We start from the raw sequence: 21,657 nt of genomic DNA on the forward strand, positions 1-21,657 counted from the left end.
GCACAGAAGTCGAGCGGTGTTGTTTACAACTTTCGCGTCCCTGTTGCAGTATCAGGGCAGGCTGCCGTGTGGTCCCTGCTGACTGATAAACTCCTAGCAACAGCATCATGAGCTGCACCCTTTGAACATTTATGAAAAATCATATATCCTAGCCAAAGTCTCACTTGGAGTAAAAATGCTCTTTAAAAAGTGTGGAAAGTATCACAAGGTAGTCATGAGAATCCTGGACCACCAAATGACGCAGCTCAAACAGCTGCTCCTGCTGCAAGCACTGAGCACATCCAAACCCAGGCTCCTGCCTCACTCACGTTCAAGTGTCTATGTTAGCAGGACTTGAAAATTCTGACAAGTGAATCATTCAGGAGAAGTCAATTAGTGGATGTTCTAGAGTGATTAAAGCTTACAGGAGGTGGAAACGAGAGGAACATACCTTGAGTCCTTTAAAATAGAGGAATCAATAAACTCTGAAGACTGGCATGTTTTCTTCTCTTTTATTTCCCCTCCAAACATTTGCCAAGTTCAGAACAAGAGCAAACCTCAGTAGAAAACTGCAGTGGCTATTTTCTAGTCCTGCAAACAGAGCTTCCCAGCGACCAAAGGGACTCATCTTCATTGACAGCCTCATCACTGGTGAGGGGGCTGGCATTGCAGATGACGTCTCAAAGGAACTTTTGACAAACACATAAATCCAGAGCTCAAATCAATGTTAGCTTAATGAAAAACCAAGCCCAAAGAGAAAGGAGAGCTCCTTCTCTGCATAGTCATCGTTCTTCTTAGCTCATTGCTCCCAAAGCCAACCCCCAGGAAGAAGCTTCTATTCCTAGCGCTCTAGAGTAACACTAATTCAGTGCTTGAATTTGCAATCATTTTTGTCACTTTAGATGAGGCTATGACTGTGGTTGTCATTAACAATAACACAAGTGCCTTGGGAGAGAAAAGGCCAGGGCATGGTTGGAAGGGAGATAAATGTGTTTGGCTTTCTGTGTTCCTGCCATCCTGTAGATGATCGCTCCACGGTTCTGTTGACGGATGCTGACTTTGGAGAGGCAGCCAAGCAGAAGTCCCTGACGGTCACTCACACGGTCCATTACCAATCGGTGTCTCAGGCCACTGGGCCCTTAGTGGATGTTTCAGATGCTCGGCCGGGAACGAGTGAGTGGTCAACAACACTTAAAATGTGTGGGTGTTAACAACGCTGAAAACATAGTCACGCTCTTTCTCTCTCAAATGAAAATGGGGGATGGGGGCTTTCAGACCTAGGCCTGAGAAACAAATAGGTATAATGACATCTTTAATTTGGGATAATGAGTTGTTATTGATGAATCCTGGCTATTTTGACATCAGTTGAAGCCAATTACAGTTAATATTATTTACTATAAAAAGTGCTAGAAATTTCAGGTACATGTATTTGTTAATCTAGGCAACACGGGAGGCGGTAAGGTAATCCACATTGGTGTGTATGTGCTGTATACCAGTATTGGGATAGAAAAATGATGTCATGCACTTTATCTTTGCAACAGTCCTATAAAATACCTATCATGAAGCAGATATCATAGCCTCTATTCTGCAGATAAGAAAACTGAAGCCTCAGATAAATTATGCAAACAGCATAAAGTTGCACACATAAGTAATAAAACCAAGATTCAGCAATAGACCTGTCTGTTTTCAAAGCTTATGCTTTTCCCCCGAACACTGAGAAAAATTATAGTTAATGTGAAGATTATGTTGGATTTTGTAATTAATATTTGCATCTGTAATATATGGAAATTAATTGCTGCAATGACGGTGAGTCCCCCAATATGTATCTAGAGCTTATTAATTAGATACTCTTATTTCTTCATAATTGGAATCATTCCTAAATCTCTTTAAAGACTGAGAAATTGATGTCCTGATTATTATCATTTTGGAAGCTTTGATGTCTACCTTTCAAATCTCTAATCAATTTCTTTGCAAAAATTTACATTCTTACAGTACTGTGTTATCATTAGAAAAATAAATATTATAATGTTAAAAATTATTCTTCATAAATCCCAGCTTGGGAAGCATTTGGAAAATGCAGTGAACTTTATGAAGTAAACCCGTTGCCTACGAAATAACCTTGTAATATACAGAAAATGGTTTCAGCAGGCATTGACATTCCTTTAAAAAAATATTTTCAAGGACATTCTAAAGAAGTCTTTTACCTCTTCCTTTTGTCTAATCTTCTTCCCCCCCTTTCTTCTTTGATGACATTAGTACCTTCTGAAGACATTAGTACCTTCTGAACGCAATGTGAGTGTGAATAAGCTTTGCCAAAGAGTGTGTGCCAGAGCCTTGCTCTTAAAAAAATGATTCAGGGGCTTTGGCTTCTGCACCGTGAACTGCCTGGTGTGGCTTCCTGCTACTTCAAGACACTATTCCGATGGGTTTCTCAGCCATTTTTTGCTGCTAAATCAGAAAAAGGTTATAGACATTGAAAGGAGTAGATTTTTAGAGCAATGCAACCTTGGCTTCAGCACTCTGTTGGAAAGGGTAGCAAAAGAGCAGGGAAAAGAGACAACAGAGCAGGTGCCCTGGGCCGTGTTCTCCACGTTTTCCATGCATCTGAATCACCTGGTGCCTATTTAAAAATATCGATTCCAGGGCTCCACCCAGAAATCTGCATGAAATCTGCATGGTAACAAACACCCTGGGTGATTCTAATGCTGGCTGTTTGGACCCCGCATTAAGATACACTGCCCCAAGGGTTAGAAATGTGTCCTGTATGTAATGCAGCAGCGCAGGACCCCTCCAGCACATCAGTTCTTCCTGCCAGGTAAAAAGCAACATACATTTCTACTTCCCCTTCAGTGGTTAGCTAGCAGCCGAGAATGCACAAAAGCTAGTCATAAATAGTTAAGACAGGAAAAGCAGCCTGAAACAAAAGCACTGGCAACTTCCAGCTGCATGGCCAGCCTCAGAATAACAGGGAAGTTGATTTGATGTCATGTAAAATATCAAAGAGACATGAATGTGAGTCACAGCAGATACTGTAAACCAGTGGTCAGTGAGTAGCAGGCAGGACACACATGGGAGGGATGTGTGTTTATCTCATGGCTATAAAGTTGGAAGCAGGGCTGGGAACATTAGTGCATTCATTCAGCCCTCAAATATATTTATTAAGGTTTCACTTTACATATATGGCTCAGTGCTCTGTGATGGAGATACACCACGAGTAAGATGCAGAAAGGCATTCATTTCATTGTAGTCAGGGGGCAGACATTGAACTTGGACTAAAGGATTTTTCATTTCTCAGTAAGTACTAGACAGAAAGAGAATGAAGCCATGGTGAGTCAGCGGGCATGTTGAGTGGTGGGAGGGGCTGTCTTGGGTCCAAGTCATTTGGGAAGACCTCCAATGAGGAGAAGACATGAAACAAGATCAGAGCCACAGCAGGAGCAGACGGGGATGAAGGGAAAAGCTCCCAAGATTCCCCGCATGATGAGGATGAAAGTGACACTGGAGCGCAGTGAAAGGCAGGGAAAAGGTGAGACAGAGAAACAGCGGCCCTCCCCTTACAGGGTCCCCTAAGCAAGCACCTTGCAGGTGCATTTCATTCTGAAAGTGCAGAGATGCTGTCCCAGGAGCTTAGCCTGATGATCACAGGGAAACACTGCCGCTTACAGAGCAATGTTTCTTTCCTCTATGATGAATTTCACTAAATGATGTTTACCAACATCAGGTAAATCTACTCAAATGTGTACATCGGTCCCTGGTTTCCCGCTCTCTCTCCAAAATGAGCGTATTCATTTAGCACTTGCATATCTGTATTAGTAAAATATCTTCTGGATCATCTTTTCATTCAGTGTTCCTCAAAAACCACAGTGCGAGGGACTGACAGCCCTCTATTTTTTATTTAAAATTAGAAATGATGGGTGATTGGCCCCGCAGTGGGTTCAAGAGTCTGAAGCCCATGAACTTTCTGAAGCACAGTCTCCTGCTAGCTTCTTGCACCAGGGTGTCTCCCTCTGCCCAGGTGTTATACCTCTGTAAATCCCAAGGAGCAGGTTCTTCTTACTATAGTTTGGCATTTTTGCAGAGATTCATTTGTATTCTCTATTTTCTTGGCTACAGAAGACTTCATGATTCTATTTTATATGTCAGGTCTGTGTTGTCATAGCAGGAATTCTTTATTTTTAAGAAGAGCATCTAAAACGTGTTGCTTGCATACCAGAATGACTGCATTGTAGAAGTTATTGTTCCTAAGCATTTTATTAGTTTGCCAGAGGGTTGCAACAGACCCTTATGAGGATGGTGAAATCATAACAATTTGCTATTTATCTCTGTCAGTTCATGAAAACACATCCCTTGGCTGATTCTGCTGCACTGAATACTTCTCTCTCTCTCTCTCTCCTGTGGATTATAATACACTGAAAAACTAGGAATCTATTCATGTCTTCATCGCCATTCTAGCCACAGTGTCTGACAAAGGCATGTAGTGGATAAATACCAACCAGCCATCAAATTCTGAGATCAGAACAATGGGAATGAAAAAGAAAAGACATTGCGTCATGTTTGCTGCACAGGAATCATGGGTAGGGCCAGCTGAGCCTGCCACATGTGCTCGGAGCACTCGGGCACATTAATCTCATTCAGACTTCAGGACAGCATTAAAGTAGGTGATGACGTCACCTAGTCTCAGAGACTAGGGGATTAGGCAGGTCTGACATGGTCACCTGGCCAGTGATACAGCCAGGCTAGTAGTGAATATGAACTTCCAGCCCACGTAACCTAATTCCAAAGCTCTCACTCTCAGTCGTTCTACATTGCCTTTAGGTGGAGATGCTACATACAGGACATGTAATAGACTTCACACACGTGCACATTCAATAACGAGAGCTTACAACGTGGACTTGAATCTTTATTGTTGAGACTGAAAAAAATTCCCTCTGTCACCCAGGATGGGACTAGCGATGGCCCTGAGGGAAATACCTGGGATGGGTGAGGTGCATCCAGTAGTCCAGGGTATAAAAAGCGCTTGATAAACACTTGTTACATGAGGGAGTGTTCAGGTCTGCCAGTTTCATTCTCTCTATGAGACAGCTAGTAAATTCCTCATGTAAAGCTGGACACCCGCAACTACAAAATATGGAAACCAATGGAACAGACAAAAGCAGATTAATACCATGATTGCAGCACACAGGCCATGTTCTTAACCCTATTATCCAAAAAATTCTCTCATCCCAAACTCGGGATAATTAAAATAAATCTGATTCATTGGGCAAAAGTGTAATTGGGGTTCAGACCCCATGTTGAAAGGCCATGAGCTATTTATATCCTGTGCCCTCTAACTCATGGGCTGCTGAGCAGGCATGATGCTTAATCACTGAGTTTTATTTATATTAGAATGCTGGGAACCTAACAAAATACTTTCCATTAAGGGGCAGTAAATCCCAGCATTTATTTGCTTAGATGAGTTTGTAAGTTACATAAAAAAAGGCTGCCTGTGGAATCCAAGTAAAAATTGTATTTTAGCTGCTGTCTTAGGCATTATCATACAGCAGAGTTCAGTTCAGGTACAAAACAATGGCTCCAAAAACCCAATTATTAAAAAGCAAATGAGTCAAAAACCCCAGTATTCTACATATTAAGACCATTTGACCCTAGTATGCCTGCCTAGCGCAGAACAGGACTGCGGACTGTGGTTTAAGGAAACTAATATCATGACCTATATTTTCAGCATTATCAGGCCACCAGTAAAACTGTCCTCATCTAGAAAAAAAGAGATTATGAACAAAATTAACTTGAAAGGAGTCCTGGCTTTGAATCAAGGCTGACATGTGTAACTTTCCCTATTTTCCAAATAGGGTGAGCTCGATGAGGAAAGGAGCTATGACAGTGAAGAGCTTTGCCCCACCACTGGGGAGTGAGATCACGGGGAAGAAATGGGGCTAAGGTTTGGGGGATTGGAGGAAATAATTGTATCCTAGAAGTGGGACTAGCAAACTCTGCCCCCCAAACACCCCTCAACTTCCATGCCAGGAGTATAACCTGTTCAGAATGAGCTGCAACAGTTGTAGTTGCAAGAAACTTAAAGAAGAATAAAAATGAGAATTTTCAAAACTTATGTAAGGGACTGGGTACTTTTCTGGAAAAGACTGATTAGCATTTAAATAACAAGCTCCACTTATTTAAGCTCCACTTATCAAGTTCCTGGAAGATATTTAGCATCTTACCCAGCATAATGTTTTTCTGTCTTTTTAAGGACCTCTTTCCTAGCATTTCGGTGAAAAAAACCAATTATCATTCATACCTGGCTGTGTAGAGCTCCAGCATAACTCATTTACATTCTCATCAAGGCCGAGAAAATCCTCTAATGAAGTCTTCCATGAAATTGTGCAAGTAAGGGATGAAATGTGTCTTAAAATCAATGCCCCAGAGAATATTCACCAAGACTCAGTATTTTGATTTAGGAAATCTTAAAATCCATCTCTTTGGCTGCCATCTTAACGCACCTCTCCAGCAACATAGAAAGATAAATGAGGTTCAAAGTACAATTAACTAGACATTTGCAATGAGGAAATCTTCCATTTAAAAACAGTCATTTCACCTTCCCAGTGTCAGCCTTTCACATTCCATCATGGAATTATATGCAAGCCAGGGTCATGCAGACACCATACTAGGAAACTTAGACACCCACGATTTGGCCATATGTGGTCAAGTAACAGGCATTAGCTGAACTGAACAGGCAGAAGGTTTGGGTTACATTTTTATCATTTAACAGCTGCATCATTTATCTCTGAGCTTCCATGGCCTTCATAAAGTGACACAAGGTGTATGAATTCCTTCAGAAAATTCTGCATGTCAGGCTCTATGGATGGATCCAAGAAGGGATACCATAGCTCCTATCCTGGAGACACTGCCAGACCCATGAAAGCACATAAATAAATCAGTGCAACAACATTCCCGGCTGGCCCTGTCAGTTTTGCTCCTTTGAAATTTCCTGAGGGCCCAACAGTGAATATAGTCTGCTGGGTTTAGAAGTGGCCAGACCATACTGAAATATAACTAAATCAAACTCCTCTTTGAGAAGCAGAGAATTCAAAGGTAGAAAAGACCCATCTAGGACCTAGCTGCCTCTAAGCTAGAGCTCCAGAAAAATCATTCCAGGTAGCCAAAGTTCTCTCATTTTCCACAGAATTCCAGAAAAGGCAACGTTATAGCCCACTCTGGTACCTGACAGTCTCTGCTGGTGGAATATCCTTTCTCCTAGCTCACCAAAGGGTTGAGCCAAGAACTGCATCCACCCCATCGACTTGCTGCCTTTGGTTCCAGATTTAGAAAAAATGAAACCTACCTGGCACCAGCTTAACCCTTTTCTCTCCATATTAAACAACCCAAGATATCTTTGTTCAAGTTAGGACAATTCTATTGAAGAGATATGCTATCATATGCAAAGGGTTTATGGAGAGTTGGGACATAAAAGTATGGTCCCTCTGCACTGGGAGCTTTCAATTTAATGAATAAAACAGTCATAATTAAAACAATGAGTAATATGAGAAACAAAATTACAGGCAACATCTGCATTAATTTCCTAGAGCTGTTGTAACGTAGTACCACCAACTGGGTGGCTTCGCAGCACAGAAAGGCATTTGCGTACGGTGTAGCACTCCAGTCTCTGCCTCCATCACCCCATGGCCCTCTCCCCTCCTGTGTCTGTTCCTTTTCTTATAAGGACACCATTCATAGTAGATTAAGGGTCCTCCCTATTCCAATATGACCTCGTCTTAGCTAATTTCATCTGTAATGACCGTATTTCCAAATCAGATCCCACATTCCGAGCTCCTGGGGGTTGGGATGTGAACATATGTTTTGAGGAGATATGGTTCACTCGTAACAACACCTAAAGTAGAAGAACTGTGGAAAGGAGGTCATGTTCAAACATACTGGGCTGAGCTTCCTTGTTTTACAGAAGATGATGATGCCCAGGAAGTTTAAATGATGTACGTCAGGTCATAACATTATTAAAGGCCAAGAGCAAGACTCAAATATGTAACTTCTGAATCCAAGTAGGGTGTTCCTTTCCCTGCAGGGCTAATTAACTGTGTAAGTATCAGATGAATGTTTCAAGCCATAAAGGAAAGGGAAAGCATCCTCTGCACAGGAGAAGTCAATGAAGTTTTTCTGGAGGGTGTGGGTGAGGGCAGGGGTGGGTGGGTGGCACTGCCCTCCGCTCTTGCTCTCAGCTGACCACACTCCTTTGCAGACAAAGACGGACACAATTCTTGGCTCTTCACAGATCCCACCACCAGGAGGAACGCCAAGGCTGGGCCCACATCAAGAAACCGCTACGCCAGCCAGTGGACCCTCAACCGACCCCACCCCACCATCTCAGCACACACCCTCACCACAGACTGGAGGCTGCCAACACCCAGGGCTGCAGGATCGGTAGACAAAGAGAGTGACAGTTACAGTGTCAGCCCCTCGCAAGATACAGGTAGGCCCTGACACTGCCTCCTCCATCCCTGGGGACCAGCACGGCCCACGCGCCTTGAGCTTCATGAGCTCCTTGGGAAGGGGAGAGGGGGCTTTCTCCCTCCTACTTGTGTTCTTTTGAAGGTCACTTTCAGATTGTTAAGCTGTTTATCTAACAGTTACCTATACAGCTGCACAGCCTTTGCTGCACATAAGGCAAAACAGCCACACTGTATCTATTCTGCAGGTGTCCTGAATCTCAGACTCAGGCTTCTCTCTCCTTTTAGTTCCTACCCCACTGGGAGAAATAGAGACCTTTTTAAATTTTCACCCCCGTGATTGCAATAATTGCTGATTACACTCTGAGGGCGTCTGACCCACTACCATCTCCAGGATTAAGACACTGCACTTGAAGTTTCATGATGAGGCCGTAGCACCCTCTATAGGGAAGCTAGGCTGATCCGTTAGACAATTAAACAGGGGTTGAATATAAGGTAAGTCATCCAGTCTACGCCATCAACCACCAAGTTTTCACTTCAGAGAGAAGACAGGGCCTAAGAATAGCACTGGGTTGCCCACCACTCCCCCTTAAATTTTGGAAAGAAATTACATCTGAATCTAATAGCTGTAGGAAATTTTAATACTCATTTTTCTTTTGTTCTTAATGATCTACTTCAAAAACAGTGTTCCAGAGGTGGAGCGTCGCCATGTGAATTTATTTTTATGGCTGTGATTTATCTTAGAAGAGTCTCAGGGTTCCACAGAGGCGACCTCAAAACTTTTTAGTGCATTTGAAATGCAGAGATCTCGCTGACTAACCTGACATGGCCCAGCTCAAAAGCACGTGGGCTCCGGTTTTTGTCCCGATGGTTTTCTAGGCCCCATAGAGGGTGATAACAACAGAAGATGTATCCCAGGGGTTAGGGACCATTCTGGCTAGTGGCCAATTTCCGTGTAACATCACATCTTCATTTCTAAATATCACCACATCTTTCTTCCTGAGCTGAGGCCCCAGAAGCTGAGCTGCAGCTCCAATCATTCATGCCAGTTAAAGAGTCTCTAGGGCATAGATCCATTTGCAGGTTGGAGCAGAGACGGGGGTGCTGCCACTCCTACTGTTTTCACTAAAAGCAGGATTTTCAAAGGGAATGCATTACTTATTTATGGAAATGTCCCAAGCTGGGACATCTGACTACAGCAATTTGCTTGCAACAAAGCTTCCCTGAGCCGGATCTGCTGAGGCTTGCGAAGCTGGCCTCAGAGTGCCTAAGGCAGGATCCTCTGACAAGGAGCCAGACCTCCTGCCATGTCCCACTGTGATCAGCGCCAAGCCAGGAAGGGTCATGCCATTGGTGCAGACTTCTGATGGTGAGTCGCCTGTCTTGTTTTTCTCTTTCACGGTGTAGATCGAGCAAGAAGCAGCATGGTCTCCACAGAAAGTGCCTCCTCCACTTACGAAGAACTGGCCAGGGCCTATGAACATGCCAAGATGGAAGAGCAACTGAGGCATGCCAAGTTCACCATCACAGAGTGCTTCATATCAGACACGTCATCGGAACAGTTGACGGCAGGGACAAATGAGTACACGGACAGTCTGACCTCCAGCACCCCTTCCGAATCGGGAATCTGCAGGTTCACTGCATCTCCCCCCAAACCTCAGGATGGAGGACGAGTGATGAATATGGCAGTTCCAAAGGCACATCGGCCAGGTGAGCAAGGCCACGTGGGGGCCGTCACCTAGGGAAGTGCTTCTTCCTGGTTCTCCCTCATCTGCTGTGAAAGCCCTTCTCAGTGTTCAGATGGAATGGGTGCTCTGTTTACTGATGGCTGCATAACAAACCATCCCAAAGTTCATTGGATTAAAACTACAGCAATCACTTATTTTGTTGATGAATCTGAAATGTGGGCGGGGCCTAGTGAGGGTAGCATGCTGCAGAGGCTCTCTTAGGGCTAGGGACCCACTTCCAAAGTGGCTCACTGACCTGGCTGTGTTCTCCCTGTGTAGGGCTGTCCACCGGGCACTTTAGCTGCATCACAGCATGGTGGCTAGGTTCTAGCAGCAAATGGCCCAAGACATAGTCTGTGGAAATAGCCAGTTTTCTTAGCTTGGCCCTGGAAACTGACACAGCATCATTTCTGCTGTATTCTATTGTGCAAGAAGTCACAGAGCCCAAGAAGCCCAGATTCCAGAGAAAGAGGCCCCCACTGCTTGATGAGAAAGCTGTCAAAAATGTGAGGGCTGTATTTTAAAACTGCCACACTGAGGGCTTCTGAAAAGAGAGAGGTCTTACTGTAGCCAGTGTTTGGGACATGGTCTCACTGAATTACACAAGGTGATGGCAACTGGCTAACATTAGACCAGCCAGTAGTTTGGTCTTCAAGCTGAACACCTGTGAATTGTCTCGATTGTGAAAGAGCTGCAGATTCTGAGGTCTGCAGGGCCTGGCAGATAAAGAGTGCAGAGGTTAGAGAACAGGGTCAAAAAGAACATGGGCCATTTCAGAGCTCATTACTATCTAAAGGAAAAGACTCTAGCAAGCCCCTGACAACTGATCTCAAGTGGAAATGGGGGCTTAGTATGGGCTTGTCTTGTAAGAGAAGCCAGACATCTTGGTTTTATATGGAAATTCACAGTTTTTTAGTGTTGGCTTGGATATTTGTAAACCATTGCACAGGGCAAATAAAACACATCTTCAGATGGAATCCAATCTATGGCAGCCAATTGTAGTTCTCTTCTGAAGAATCACTTTTTCTTTTTCACCCTGAAATAGCTGCCTGTAGACTTTTCTTCACAAACTGACCTATCCAATCTTATTGAATCCAGTTTTGTTTCTCATTTTACCCATTTTCTGCTCCAGTGTTCTGGTTCCATTTCAAAAATGTATCTTCACTTTTGAATTACTGCAATTCCCTTGGGCTTTATGGCATAAGGCCTAGCTGAAATGAGCTTTATAAATGCATAAAAATATATAAAATTAGAATTGTCTATCCAGCAAATAATCTTCCAGACTGACTCCATATTCATGCCAGCACTCAATAAAGAATGATGGCTTCATTTATTTTCCTTCTGTCTACCTCCTCAGGGGAAAAGATGAGCTGTTATTTGTGGGCGTTTTTATTTTAACTATATTTTTTTTGGTGGTGTTGGCATTTATTTGCAAGGCAAATGGAGAAAAATGCAGGATAAATGCCACGGCTCTCTGCAGCTATTCAGCCTGAAGGTGAGGAGGACCCAAGAGAAGACCATGAGCCTGTGGGCATGTTGCGTACACGTTCTCAACTTCAGTTCCTGCATCTGTAAAATGGGAATGGCATCGATGACTATGTATTGGGTTTCTGTTAGATGCATGTAGCATAATACAGGTGAAGACGTCAGTAGAGGAGGCACTCAGCCATATTGGCCATTGTTTCTGGTGCTGTCTCGTAGCTGTGGTTGTTCGAATCCCCACAGTGACTCCAGTTGTACTGCTGGCCTCCTCTTCCTTCTTGCTTTTATTTTTCCCTGGTGACCACTGAAGCCCTAGCAGGCACCCACCTCAGTTGTGTGTCACCCAGCTAAGTACTTTACACTTCCTTTTGAGATAGCATGCTGCCATGTTCCGTTTGTGTGTGATTTAAGGCACAGAATGAGCTTCTAGGTTAAACGACTACCCTATTTGTGCAGACTTTTACATGATGACAGGGTTGAAGCTTCTTTTTGATGGCATGCTGATCATATTGTTGGATTTTTTTTCAAAGTTTGACCTTTGCTCATGACATTGTTGCCTGAATCCATTAGAGCAGTGGAAGATCAGTTACTATTGTCTTAATGTACTATTCAGAGTAAAATGCTTGTATAAATATAGGTTTGAATAGTGTTTTAAATCAATGCAAGTTCGAATGTCTACAAACTTTGTTTTGTCTACCCTAGATGTCTGTGTTATTATTGAACATCTGATATGCTTTAGAAAGTGTTTCAGCCTTTGGAAGCCTTTCCATCGCGCCTTAATAATTCAACTACATTCAACATTGGGCGTAAAACACAAGGTTGCAATTTACTATTCTGCTATCTAGAGGCTGTGACACAAACATCAGCTCCTTGAGTTGTGCTCTTAAATCACGTTCTTTTCCTATGTACTTTCTTTTTTTTAATCTTGGAATTTATTTTTATTTTATTACACTTTAAGTTCTGGGGTACATGTGCAGAACATTCAGGTTTGTTACATAGGTATACATGTGCCATGGTGCATGCTAGATGATGTCAGTCATGGTCTGTTTCCGTTCACAGTCTTCCAAATCTCTGGATATCTTTCTTCTCACCATTAGATCTTTTTCTTTTCAGATGCTCCTTTTTTTCTCTTTCCCTTTTTATTTTTTCTGTCTTCAGTACAAATAATTATGTTCCCAACCTTTTATGTTCTCTGCAAATTGGGATCAAGTTACATGGATTTGGCCAGATTGTGGCTTCAGAAAAGTGGGAAACATGTGTTAGTTATCTTCATACTTCCTTCTCAGGGTCCAGCAGATACCTGATAGGCAAGTAGTTATCATTCAAGAAATATTGTTAAGTGAATTAATAGTATTGAATATTCAATATTATTAAATCATTTTTAAGATTATATATAAATATAAAATCTCCTGTGTGTGTGTGTATATAAAATATACACATACCTGGCACATAGTAAGTGCTTCATAAATGTTATTTTATGAATGGATATATCATGGTTGTGACAATAAAACCAATTGGTTAAAAATTTCAATGACTAGAACCTATAGTCGAACATAAAAGGACATTTAAGTCTACTCCATCTTGCAGTGCCTTTAAACAAAGTGACTTATTTTCCATTATTGCCCTTAGCAAATAAAAAAGACATCTCTTCAACAGATAAAGGGGTGCTTTCCCATGAAATGAGGATGGCTGTCCACAAAGCAGGCAGCAGAATCTAGCTATAATTTTAATGATATCTGAATTTTGAATTTGCTCGTACAAGTCCTAAAAATGCAGCAAATTATTGACTCCTTCAATAAGGGATGACTATTCCCATCTCTTGAAACAGAAAGCAAACCAAACACTCCATTCCTCTGAGAAACAGCTACAAGGTGTAACCTCTTGTTTTCCTCTGGGTCAAGGTGGTTTCCAATTCTTTGATTACAGTACCCATTCTTGGTTTCAGGTAGTATTTCAAGTCAGTTTCAAACATTCTTGGATTACTGCTTCTTCTTTATTTATGATGTTTATCCTATGCCATCAAGAGAAGCCATTGCATGAAGCTACTTAATTCCCTTTCAAGCTTCAGGCATGCACCCTGACAGAGTCTGGCCTACTAGTGGTAGGGAAAGGGTCATCCTCTGGATCTCTGCGCCCATGCTCTCTGGGCCCCAGACTCAAAGTTCTGAGTTTCAGTGCCTTCCTGTTGACTGCATTTGAGGTTTTTCAGTGGGAAAGGGCCACTGCCTGGTGCCAACTCGTAAATTCACTGTATTACCAGTAATTCAAAACAGTTACTGGATATTTTTAGGATCCATTCATCTTGCATCACTCTATCCTGACGGTGTAAGGGTAGAGAGTAAGACGCGGGGCCCCAGGCATGCAGAGAAGCCCGGAGCCCTTACCTGGAGGAGCCCTTAACCGAAGAAAGAGCTGACCTCTGCACAGTCAGCACTACTCTGACCAAGGCTGGCCTATTCTCAGTTGCCATTTTGACCTGCTGTTTTCCCTCTCTGAAGTCTGTGTGGCTCTCATGTTGTCTCTTAAATCAAAACAGGATACCAGCAATCCAATCTGCAGAGCTAAATAACCCCCACGCCCAGCTTCACTTACCTGCATCCCCCTCACTGCCTGAGGACTAGGCTCAGACAGCTGGGACACCAATCCTTGGGGCTTGAATCTCACTCCTCTGTTTTGCATGTCACTAAAACTCAATTTTGAAATTTTTTTCATAAATATTATACTAAGGGTCTCCTTTCAAATGCAAGTCTCCTTGATGCTTAGACATGTGTGCATGGGAACACACACGCATGCACACATACATATTCTTATTCACACACAAGCTCACATGCATGGCATGCACACATGCATGGACACATGTGTTCACACACATGCACATATGCATGGGCATGTAAGCACATGCACCCATGCATGGATACACAAAGGAATACACACATTCTCACTGAACTGCTCTGGGCTCCACCTTTCTAGAGAAAGCCTTGCTCCCTCCCTCTCAGCCTCCCTGCTTCCCTGTCTGTCTTTGCCATGCATGTGTTGAGTGCCACTAAATGACTGGCCCTGTTTTGGGATCTGAGGATGCACTGAGACAAGACCCACAGAGATCCACATTGAAGGAGCCTCTGTTCCTGGGAGGCAGGCAGACACTGATCAAATAAACAAATGGTATCGTTTCTGACCATGGTGAGTGCTAGGCAGAGAAGCAAATCCAGGAAGGGGATAAAACCTGGAAGGAGAGTATTTTGGAAAGAATGGCCCAGAAAGGCCCCTCAGGCAATGAGATGTAAATGACGGGATGGAAAGAGCCCTTCCAAGATCCTTCTGGTGGTCCAGAGCGCTGAGCAAAGATAAAGGCCAGGAGAAAGGAATAAGCTTGGCGCTCACAACAGGGAACAAGCGGTCCCTCTGAACTGCCAAACATATATGACCTTTCAAACACTCCTAAAACACATAGAATTTTAGGTTAAAAGAACCTTGGGGAAATCCAGCAAAGCCTCCACATACTGCTATTCATGCCCACTCGATGTAGACTCAAATATTGCCATGTGCTAATCCTGATTTCTGTGGAAAACCAGGTCTCTCTGATGAGTATTTGCAATTTTAGCTTCTTAAAGGCTCTGGTAGAATTTCAGTGTCTTCTTAGTAGCTCTCCCTTGGACTCAGAAAGTGACAGTAGGACCTATTCTACGGGGTTATCAAGCTTGGAACTCTAAACCCATTGCCTGAAATAAAAGCTTAGCACACATGTCCATGGGGCCAAGAGGTCTTTTGCAGCCACCACACTGCACCCAGCCTCCTGCCACTGTGTTCAAGAAGCCACCTCTGTACCTCTGACCTTGTCTGGTGGTCTGGCTGGTTCATTTAGTTACTGCAGTTGCTGGGCTGGTGTCTGTATCCTCTTTTTCCAGAACATGTATTCTGTGTGTTCTGTCTTTTCTCTGACTTCTGGGACCCTTAAACAAACAGCTCACTGTTTTTCTTGGGTAGCTTATTGGGGTTCAGTTCTAATCACTGGGAAATCCTGGGCTATGCCAGCTCCTCAAAAGGTAGAAAGTGATGGGGGAGGTGTGTACCTGATAGAACAGTGATGTGGGGATAGAGGCCACATTGGCCCTGCTGAGTGACCAGAAGGCAGCTCCCAGATTCCAGTGCTGCAGGCGACAAGAGAGAAGGATGCCCAGGCTAACAGAATGTTCACTGCATCTCAGACAGACCTGGTTAAAACACAAATATATGGCATTTATGTATTGAACCCCTACTGATTGAATATCTCTTGAGTAAAAAGACACTGGGTAGTACCCTAAGACATAAAAGTGATAGTGTCTTAAATTAACAGCCCTTGCAGTCTCATTCATTTATCAGAATAGTGTGTATCAAAGGCTGCAGGCAATGGGTTCTGAAGACATGAGACAGGAAAATCTTGAGAGGGTTAGGAAATAATACAAAGTCCAGCTCATAGAAGACAGTCACCCGCTACACACACTAACACATGCACGCGCGCACACACACACACACACACACACACACACACACACACACTGAGCCCAGTGAGGTATCATGAGAAGCTAAAGCCACAGGAAGGCACAGGGAGCATACAGAAAGGGAAGAAGCAGAAGACATCAAAGACCATCATCTTCCAGTGTGGCCTCCTGTATACTCTGCTGGCACCAAGGCCTATGGCATCCTGTATCCCAAACCAGAAAGGGGAAATGAGCCATAATCTCCAGTAAGAGCCAACCATCTCTTGTTTCATCCCCTTCTATGGCTTCCTGCTGCTCTCAGGTAGAAACCTACACGCTTCTATGGGGTCAGCCATGTCTCCCTTGCCTTGACCCCTGGTACCTGGCCTCTAGCCTTGAATCTTGACCCCTGGTCTCCAGCCTTCAACATTGGCCCCTGGTCTCCAGCCGTCAATCTTGACCCCTAATCTCCAGCCTTCAACATTGGCCCCTGGTCTCCAGCCTTCAGTCTTGACCCCTGATCTCCAGCCTTCAACATTGACCCCTGGTCTCCAGCCTTTAACCTTGACCCCTGGTCTCTAGCCTCTAACCTTGACCCTTGATCTCCAGCCTTCAACCTTGACCCCTTGTCTCCAGCCTTCAACCTTGACCCCTGGTCTCCAGCCTCTTGACCCCTGATCTCCAGCCTTCAGCCTTGACCCCTAGTCTCCCACCTTCAACCTGGACCCCTGGTCTCAAGCTCCAACCTTGACCCCTAGTCTCCAGCCTTCAACTTTCTGGCCTCCTACAACTCTACAAATAAATATACATTCCCTCTGTCTGAAATTCTCCCACGTCCAGCCTAACTCAGCTCTTTCTGTGGGATGATTCAAGATGCACATTGTTGTAGAAATAGCTCTGTCAGCTTCATGGCAGAACAAAGGCAGCCCCTAGCCAGCGTTCTGCTTCAGGTGGTCCCCAGTATGTGGGTCCTCATAGCTCTTGTGTGGGAACTGTATCCATCTTTGAATCTCATGGATCATTCCACAGTGGGCACACCAAAACCATTGCTAGGTTTTGTGCTTGCTTAAAGCCCAGGGAAGATTTTCCAATCCCACTTTTATTCAGAGCGACTTTATTTGAGAAGAATCATGAGCCTCCACAAAGTCAAAGCCCTACTTTTATACCTCAGTGGAGTTTTTAAAATACACCAGCAAGCAGAAGGATCACAATATCGATGAGCTCTTTAAAAATGCATGAGGCCCTCTGAGTCCAAGCCAAGAATCGTAATCAAATGCCTGTACATGGGCCTCTGATATCAATCTCACATTATTTATTTAGAGTTTTTTCTGGTTGCCATTTGGGAGTGAAGATTCATTTACCAAGAGAGATTCTTTTACTAGTTTTCATTACCATGCTGCAACATTAATATTAAACTAAAAAAGTGTTAGATCTCGTCTGTCTCTGGTATGGGAGGACTCTGTGCTCCCCTTTGGGAACCCACTCTTTGAAACTGTAGTGTTGCTGCAAGTCTCATCTCTGTGTTTTTTATTGAAATTGCTGGAACTCAAGGAAAGCATCCTTTGTTTCTTACTTTTGCAACAATATCCAGCTCTATCCAGGCATAGATCTCAAACCTTGTTAGAAATTGATGACAGTTCCTTTTTGTGTGTCCCCAGAGGAGATTGAAGCCCTGAAAACTGTGATTCATGTTCATTCCCGTGAATCTGGGAAGGCATCTGCATGTTCACAGCCTCTGACTAACAAAGCATTGCAGAGGAGGAGGAAGGGGGTTATCACAAAGTACCTTGGAAGATCTGGCCCCCAGAAGTGCATTTCATTTGTTTTACAGCTATCATAAATTCCCAATACAGACATACATAACCGGTTTTCAGAGGTGAGATAGCTCAGAGCATAAGAAGGGCTCTTTTAGGCTTCAAGCTGCCTTTAGAAAGTATCGTGCCTCATTCATTTGACTGAAGGCAAGAACACTGAGGTTCAAAAGGGTCACAAAACTACCCGGAGGCAGAGACAGAGGCAGAGACAGGATTTGAACACCAAGCGCTGCACTCTGTAACCAGTGTTCTTTCCACTGGACTCAGCACCCACCTCAGCAGGTGCCATTGGAGGAAGACTTGGGGGTTTTGCCTTCTGACTACAGTTCCATTGGACCATCTCTTATTTTCTTCCATGAAGAACAAAGGTTGTAACTCCTTATGGACTAGTATTCTGAGGCTGAGGGGTACAATTGCTTATCCTGATTGAATTCAATGCTTTATAAGTAGAATTGAGAAATAAAGATCACTTGGCATTATGAATTCTGATTATCTAAACTAGAGTTTCTTAACAGCAGCACCATTACTGTTTGAAGCCAGGTCATTCTTCATGGTGGGGGGCTGTTCTGTGCATTGTAGGATATTGAGCACCACCCCTGGCCTCTGACCAATAGGTACCAATGGTGGCACCCCCCACCCCCGCACTGTGACAACCGAAATGTCTCCAAATGTTGCTACATGACCCCAGGGGCAAAACTGCCCTTAGTGCAGAGACTCTGATCTAGTCTTCAACCTTCAATCTTGACCCCTTGTCTCCAGCCTTCAACCTTGACCCCTGGTGAGGGAAAAACATTTTCCCCTAGCCTGGTGCATGGGAGATGGCAAGAACCATTGTTTGATGATGAATTAATGGAATGCCCATCCATTATAGATTTTCTGAATCAATTCATTCCTGTTGTTTGAGTATTGATTTTGCCATCCTTCTTCCAAGAACTGAAATACATTCAAACTTTGTGTGTGTCTGAATAGATGGAGAAAGTTCAGGAAGTTTTGTTTTCCTGATTTTCAGCTAAAAGGAGGCAGGTTTAGCTCAGCAGTTTTCACACAGTCAGGCCAACCATGGTTCAAATGCACCCTTTGTGGAGGGGGACAAGCTCTGAGTGCATATCTGCTGATGGATGTGGGTCCTGCAGGAGGAATCTGTACGTTTTAGGACCAGAGGCGAGGAGGTACTCAGGATACTAGTATGCAAAGTGGTTAAGGAAAGAGGGATAAATCAATGCTGACTCATTTAATCAGAACTTTTGGAGACATTAATGGCACTGAAGGTCCCCAGAGGGCAGCAACAGGAGGATGAGAAATGAAGCATGATGTCAAATAATAAAGCATAACACGGCAATAATGCCTAAAGCATCTCATTCTCAAGGTGGGAGTCAAAGCGGCTGCCTGGGCTCCCTCCAGAAAGGCAGTGATGGCTGCAGCCTGTGATCTGCACTGGGCTTTGGCAAGACTGATGAGGAAAGAATGAGAAATGGGTGCCCCAGTGATGGATGGGCCAGCGGTCATTGTATGGTACATACATCTTTAAAGCTCCACAAGGACCATTCACTGTGGGTAATACACATGTATTCTCATCACACCCACCTTTCTGGTGCCCTCTTCCTCCACGACTCCTTACCACTGTCCCAGTTGGTTACCATGTCCCCCTTTTCCTTTCTCTATTTGTGACTCTGTCTCTAATTTTTATCTCACTACAGATCTGTGTAGCTACATTTCTTTCCTTCTGCAACCCTCTATGTGTGTGTTTCAATCTCTCTGATTCCTCTCTCTCTGTCTCTTCCCCTCTCTCTCATCCATCCTCCCTCACACTCACCCAGGCTCATTCATCTCAACCTCCTCTGACCCCAGTCTGTTCCTGCATCTCAGTCCCTGAACTCAGTTTCCCAGAGCCCTACCCTCTCCTTGGCCATCTCCACCTCCTTCATCCCTCACCCTCAGTTTGAATCTCTGATGGGAAGGGCATTGGCCTCAGGGCAGAGCAGAGTGGGTTCATGGTGTGCAAATGTACCATTATAGTCCATGGAAGTCAGCAGGAGGACCCTGTCCCAAAGACTCAGACAGGACTCTGTTAGCCTTGTATTCATACTAGGGTTGGGCAGGAGACACTAACTGGATTAGCTCACTGGGAAGGAACCGGTAGTTCAGGCAGGTAGGTGAGCAGGGCAGGAGGAGGGCATTGAAATGGGTTCCAGCTCAGTCCCTCCTGTCGTCAGACCATGAGCTGGGTCCTCCTGCCAACACCAGTCCTTTCTGTCTCCATGCCTCAACTTCCCTTTCAGTATGCTGCTCTGCCAGTCAGATTTCCCTTCCATATCTCTCTTTTGCTCTCTCTCCACTCACACACACACACACACACACACACACACACGCACACGCGCGCACACACACACACACTTACTTTTTTTGATGTTTATGCCCACCTTGCTGTATTAGTGCACTCAGCTACCTCCTTGTCCCTCTCTTGCCTCATGTTTCAACCCTTCTCTATGCCTTTGACTTCATGGATGAAAGTTTTAGCACAAGGGAAACAAAACAAGAAAAGGAAGGAAGGAAGGGAAGAAGGAGGGAGGGAGGGAAGGAAGGAAGGAAGGAAGAAGGAAGGGAGGAAGGAAGGAAGTTAGTTTTCATGTTGCTGATAAAGACATATCTGAGACTGGGTAATTTATAAAGAAAAAAAGATTTAATGGACTCACAGTTCCACGTGGCTGCGGAAGCCTCACAATCATGGTGGAAGGTGAAAGACACACTTTACATGGTGGCAGGCAAGAGAGAAATGAATGCCAAGTGAAAGGGGAAACCCCTTATAAAGCCATCAGATCTTGTGAGACTCATCCACTACCATAAGAACAGTATGGGGGAAACCACCCCATGATTAATTATCTTCCACTGGGTTCCTCCCACAACACATGGGAATTACTGGAGCTATAATTCAAGATGAGATTTGGGTGGGAACACAGCCAAACCATATTAGAAGAAAAATAAAGGAAGGAATGGAGGGAATGAGAGAAAGAGAGAAAGAAAAAGGAGGAAAGGAAAGAAGGAGGGAGAAAGGGAGAGGGAAAAATGTGGAGAAAGGTCGAGGGAAGCAAAGCAGAGGAAGTGATGCCATAGAGTATGGAAATCATTATCCAAAATATAAGTGAATTTTGTCATAGCTGGTTTTATGGAAACAAGTACTAAGACTGGGCATTTGCCTTTGCCAGTGTTTATGGCAATGATAGATTTATACACAGGGATGCCAAGGGCATGCGTGTCCAGTGGAGGTGAGTACCCATGGCGTGGTGATCCGATATGGTGATCCTAGAGTTTAACGTACAAAGTTCAAAGACCCTGGACTCCTGGATGCCTGCTGCTTTCCACACATGGGAGAGTTGGAGAGGGTCCTGACTGAGTATCCATGGGGAAGGTCAGCTAGGGAATGCTGGACACATCCAAGAAGGCCCTGCTCCCTGTGGAAACAGACTCCTTAATCCAGAGAAAGTGTTCACACGTGTTATCTAAGTACTCTTCACCACAGCCCTCTATGCTAGATTCTGCTCTTATTCCTATTTTACGAATGAGGAAACTGAGCCCAGATCTAAACCAGTCCAATAAATGCAGGCAATGCCATCCTGACCCCTACTCCTCATCACCACAATTAAAGCCAAGGGCTAGTTTCTCCCATGTGACACAGGCAGACGGTGGGCAGGGTGCTGGGGGCAGGGGATGCTGTGCCAGTGTCTCCATGGTCACCACAGTGTCCCAC

At 44.1% G+C, this 21,657-nt stretch overlaps 1 protein-coding gene across 1 annotated transcript in view; it reads left to right on the top strand.

Annotated features, from left to right (window-relative positions):
- Positions 1-21,657, top strand: part of DSCAM (DS cell adhesion molecule) — a 644,712-nt gene that overhangs the window by 616,349 nt on the left and 6,706 nt on the right. The window contains exons 30-32 of the mRNA XM_032277238.1: positions 1,003-1,152; positions 8,258-8,455; positions 9,840-10,142. Coding sequence (XP_032133129.1) covers positions 1,003-1,152; positions 8,258-8,455; positions 9,840-10,142 — 651 coding nt within the window. The remainder of the gene's footprint in view (positions 1-1,002; positions 1,153-8,257; positions 8,456-9,839; positions 10,143-21,657) is intronic.

The sequence above is a fragment of the Sapajus apella genome, unplaced genomic scaffold, assembly GCF_009761245.1.
Source record: "Sapajus apella isolate SASKATOON/1434 unplaced genomic scaffold, GSC_monkey_1.0 scaffold8, whole genome shotgun sequence".
Lineage (NCBI taxonomy): Eukaryota > Metazoa > Chordata > Mammalia > Primates > Cebidae > Sapajus > Sapajus apella.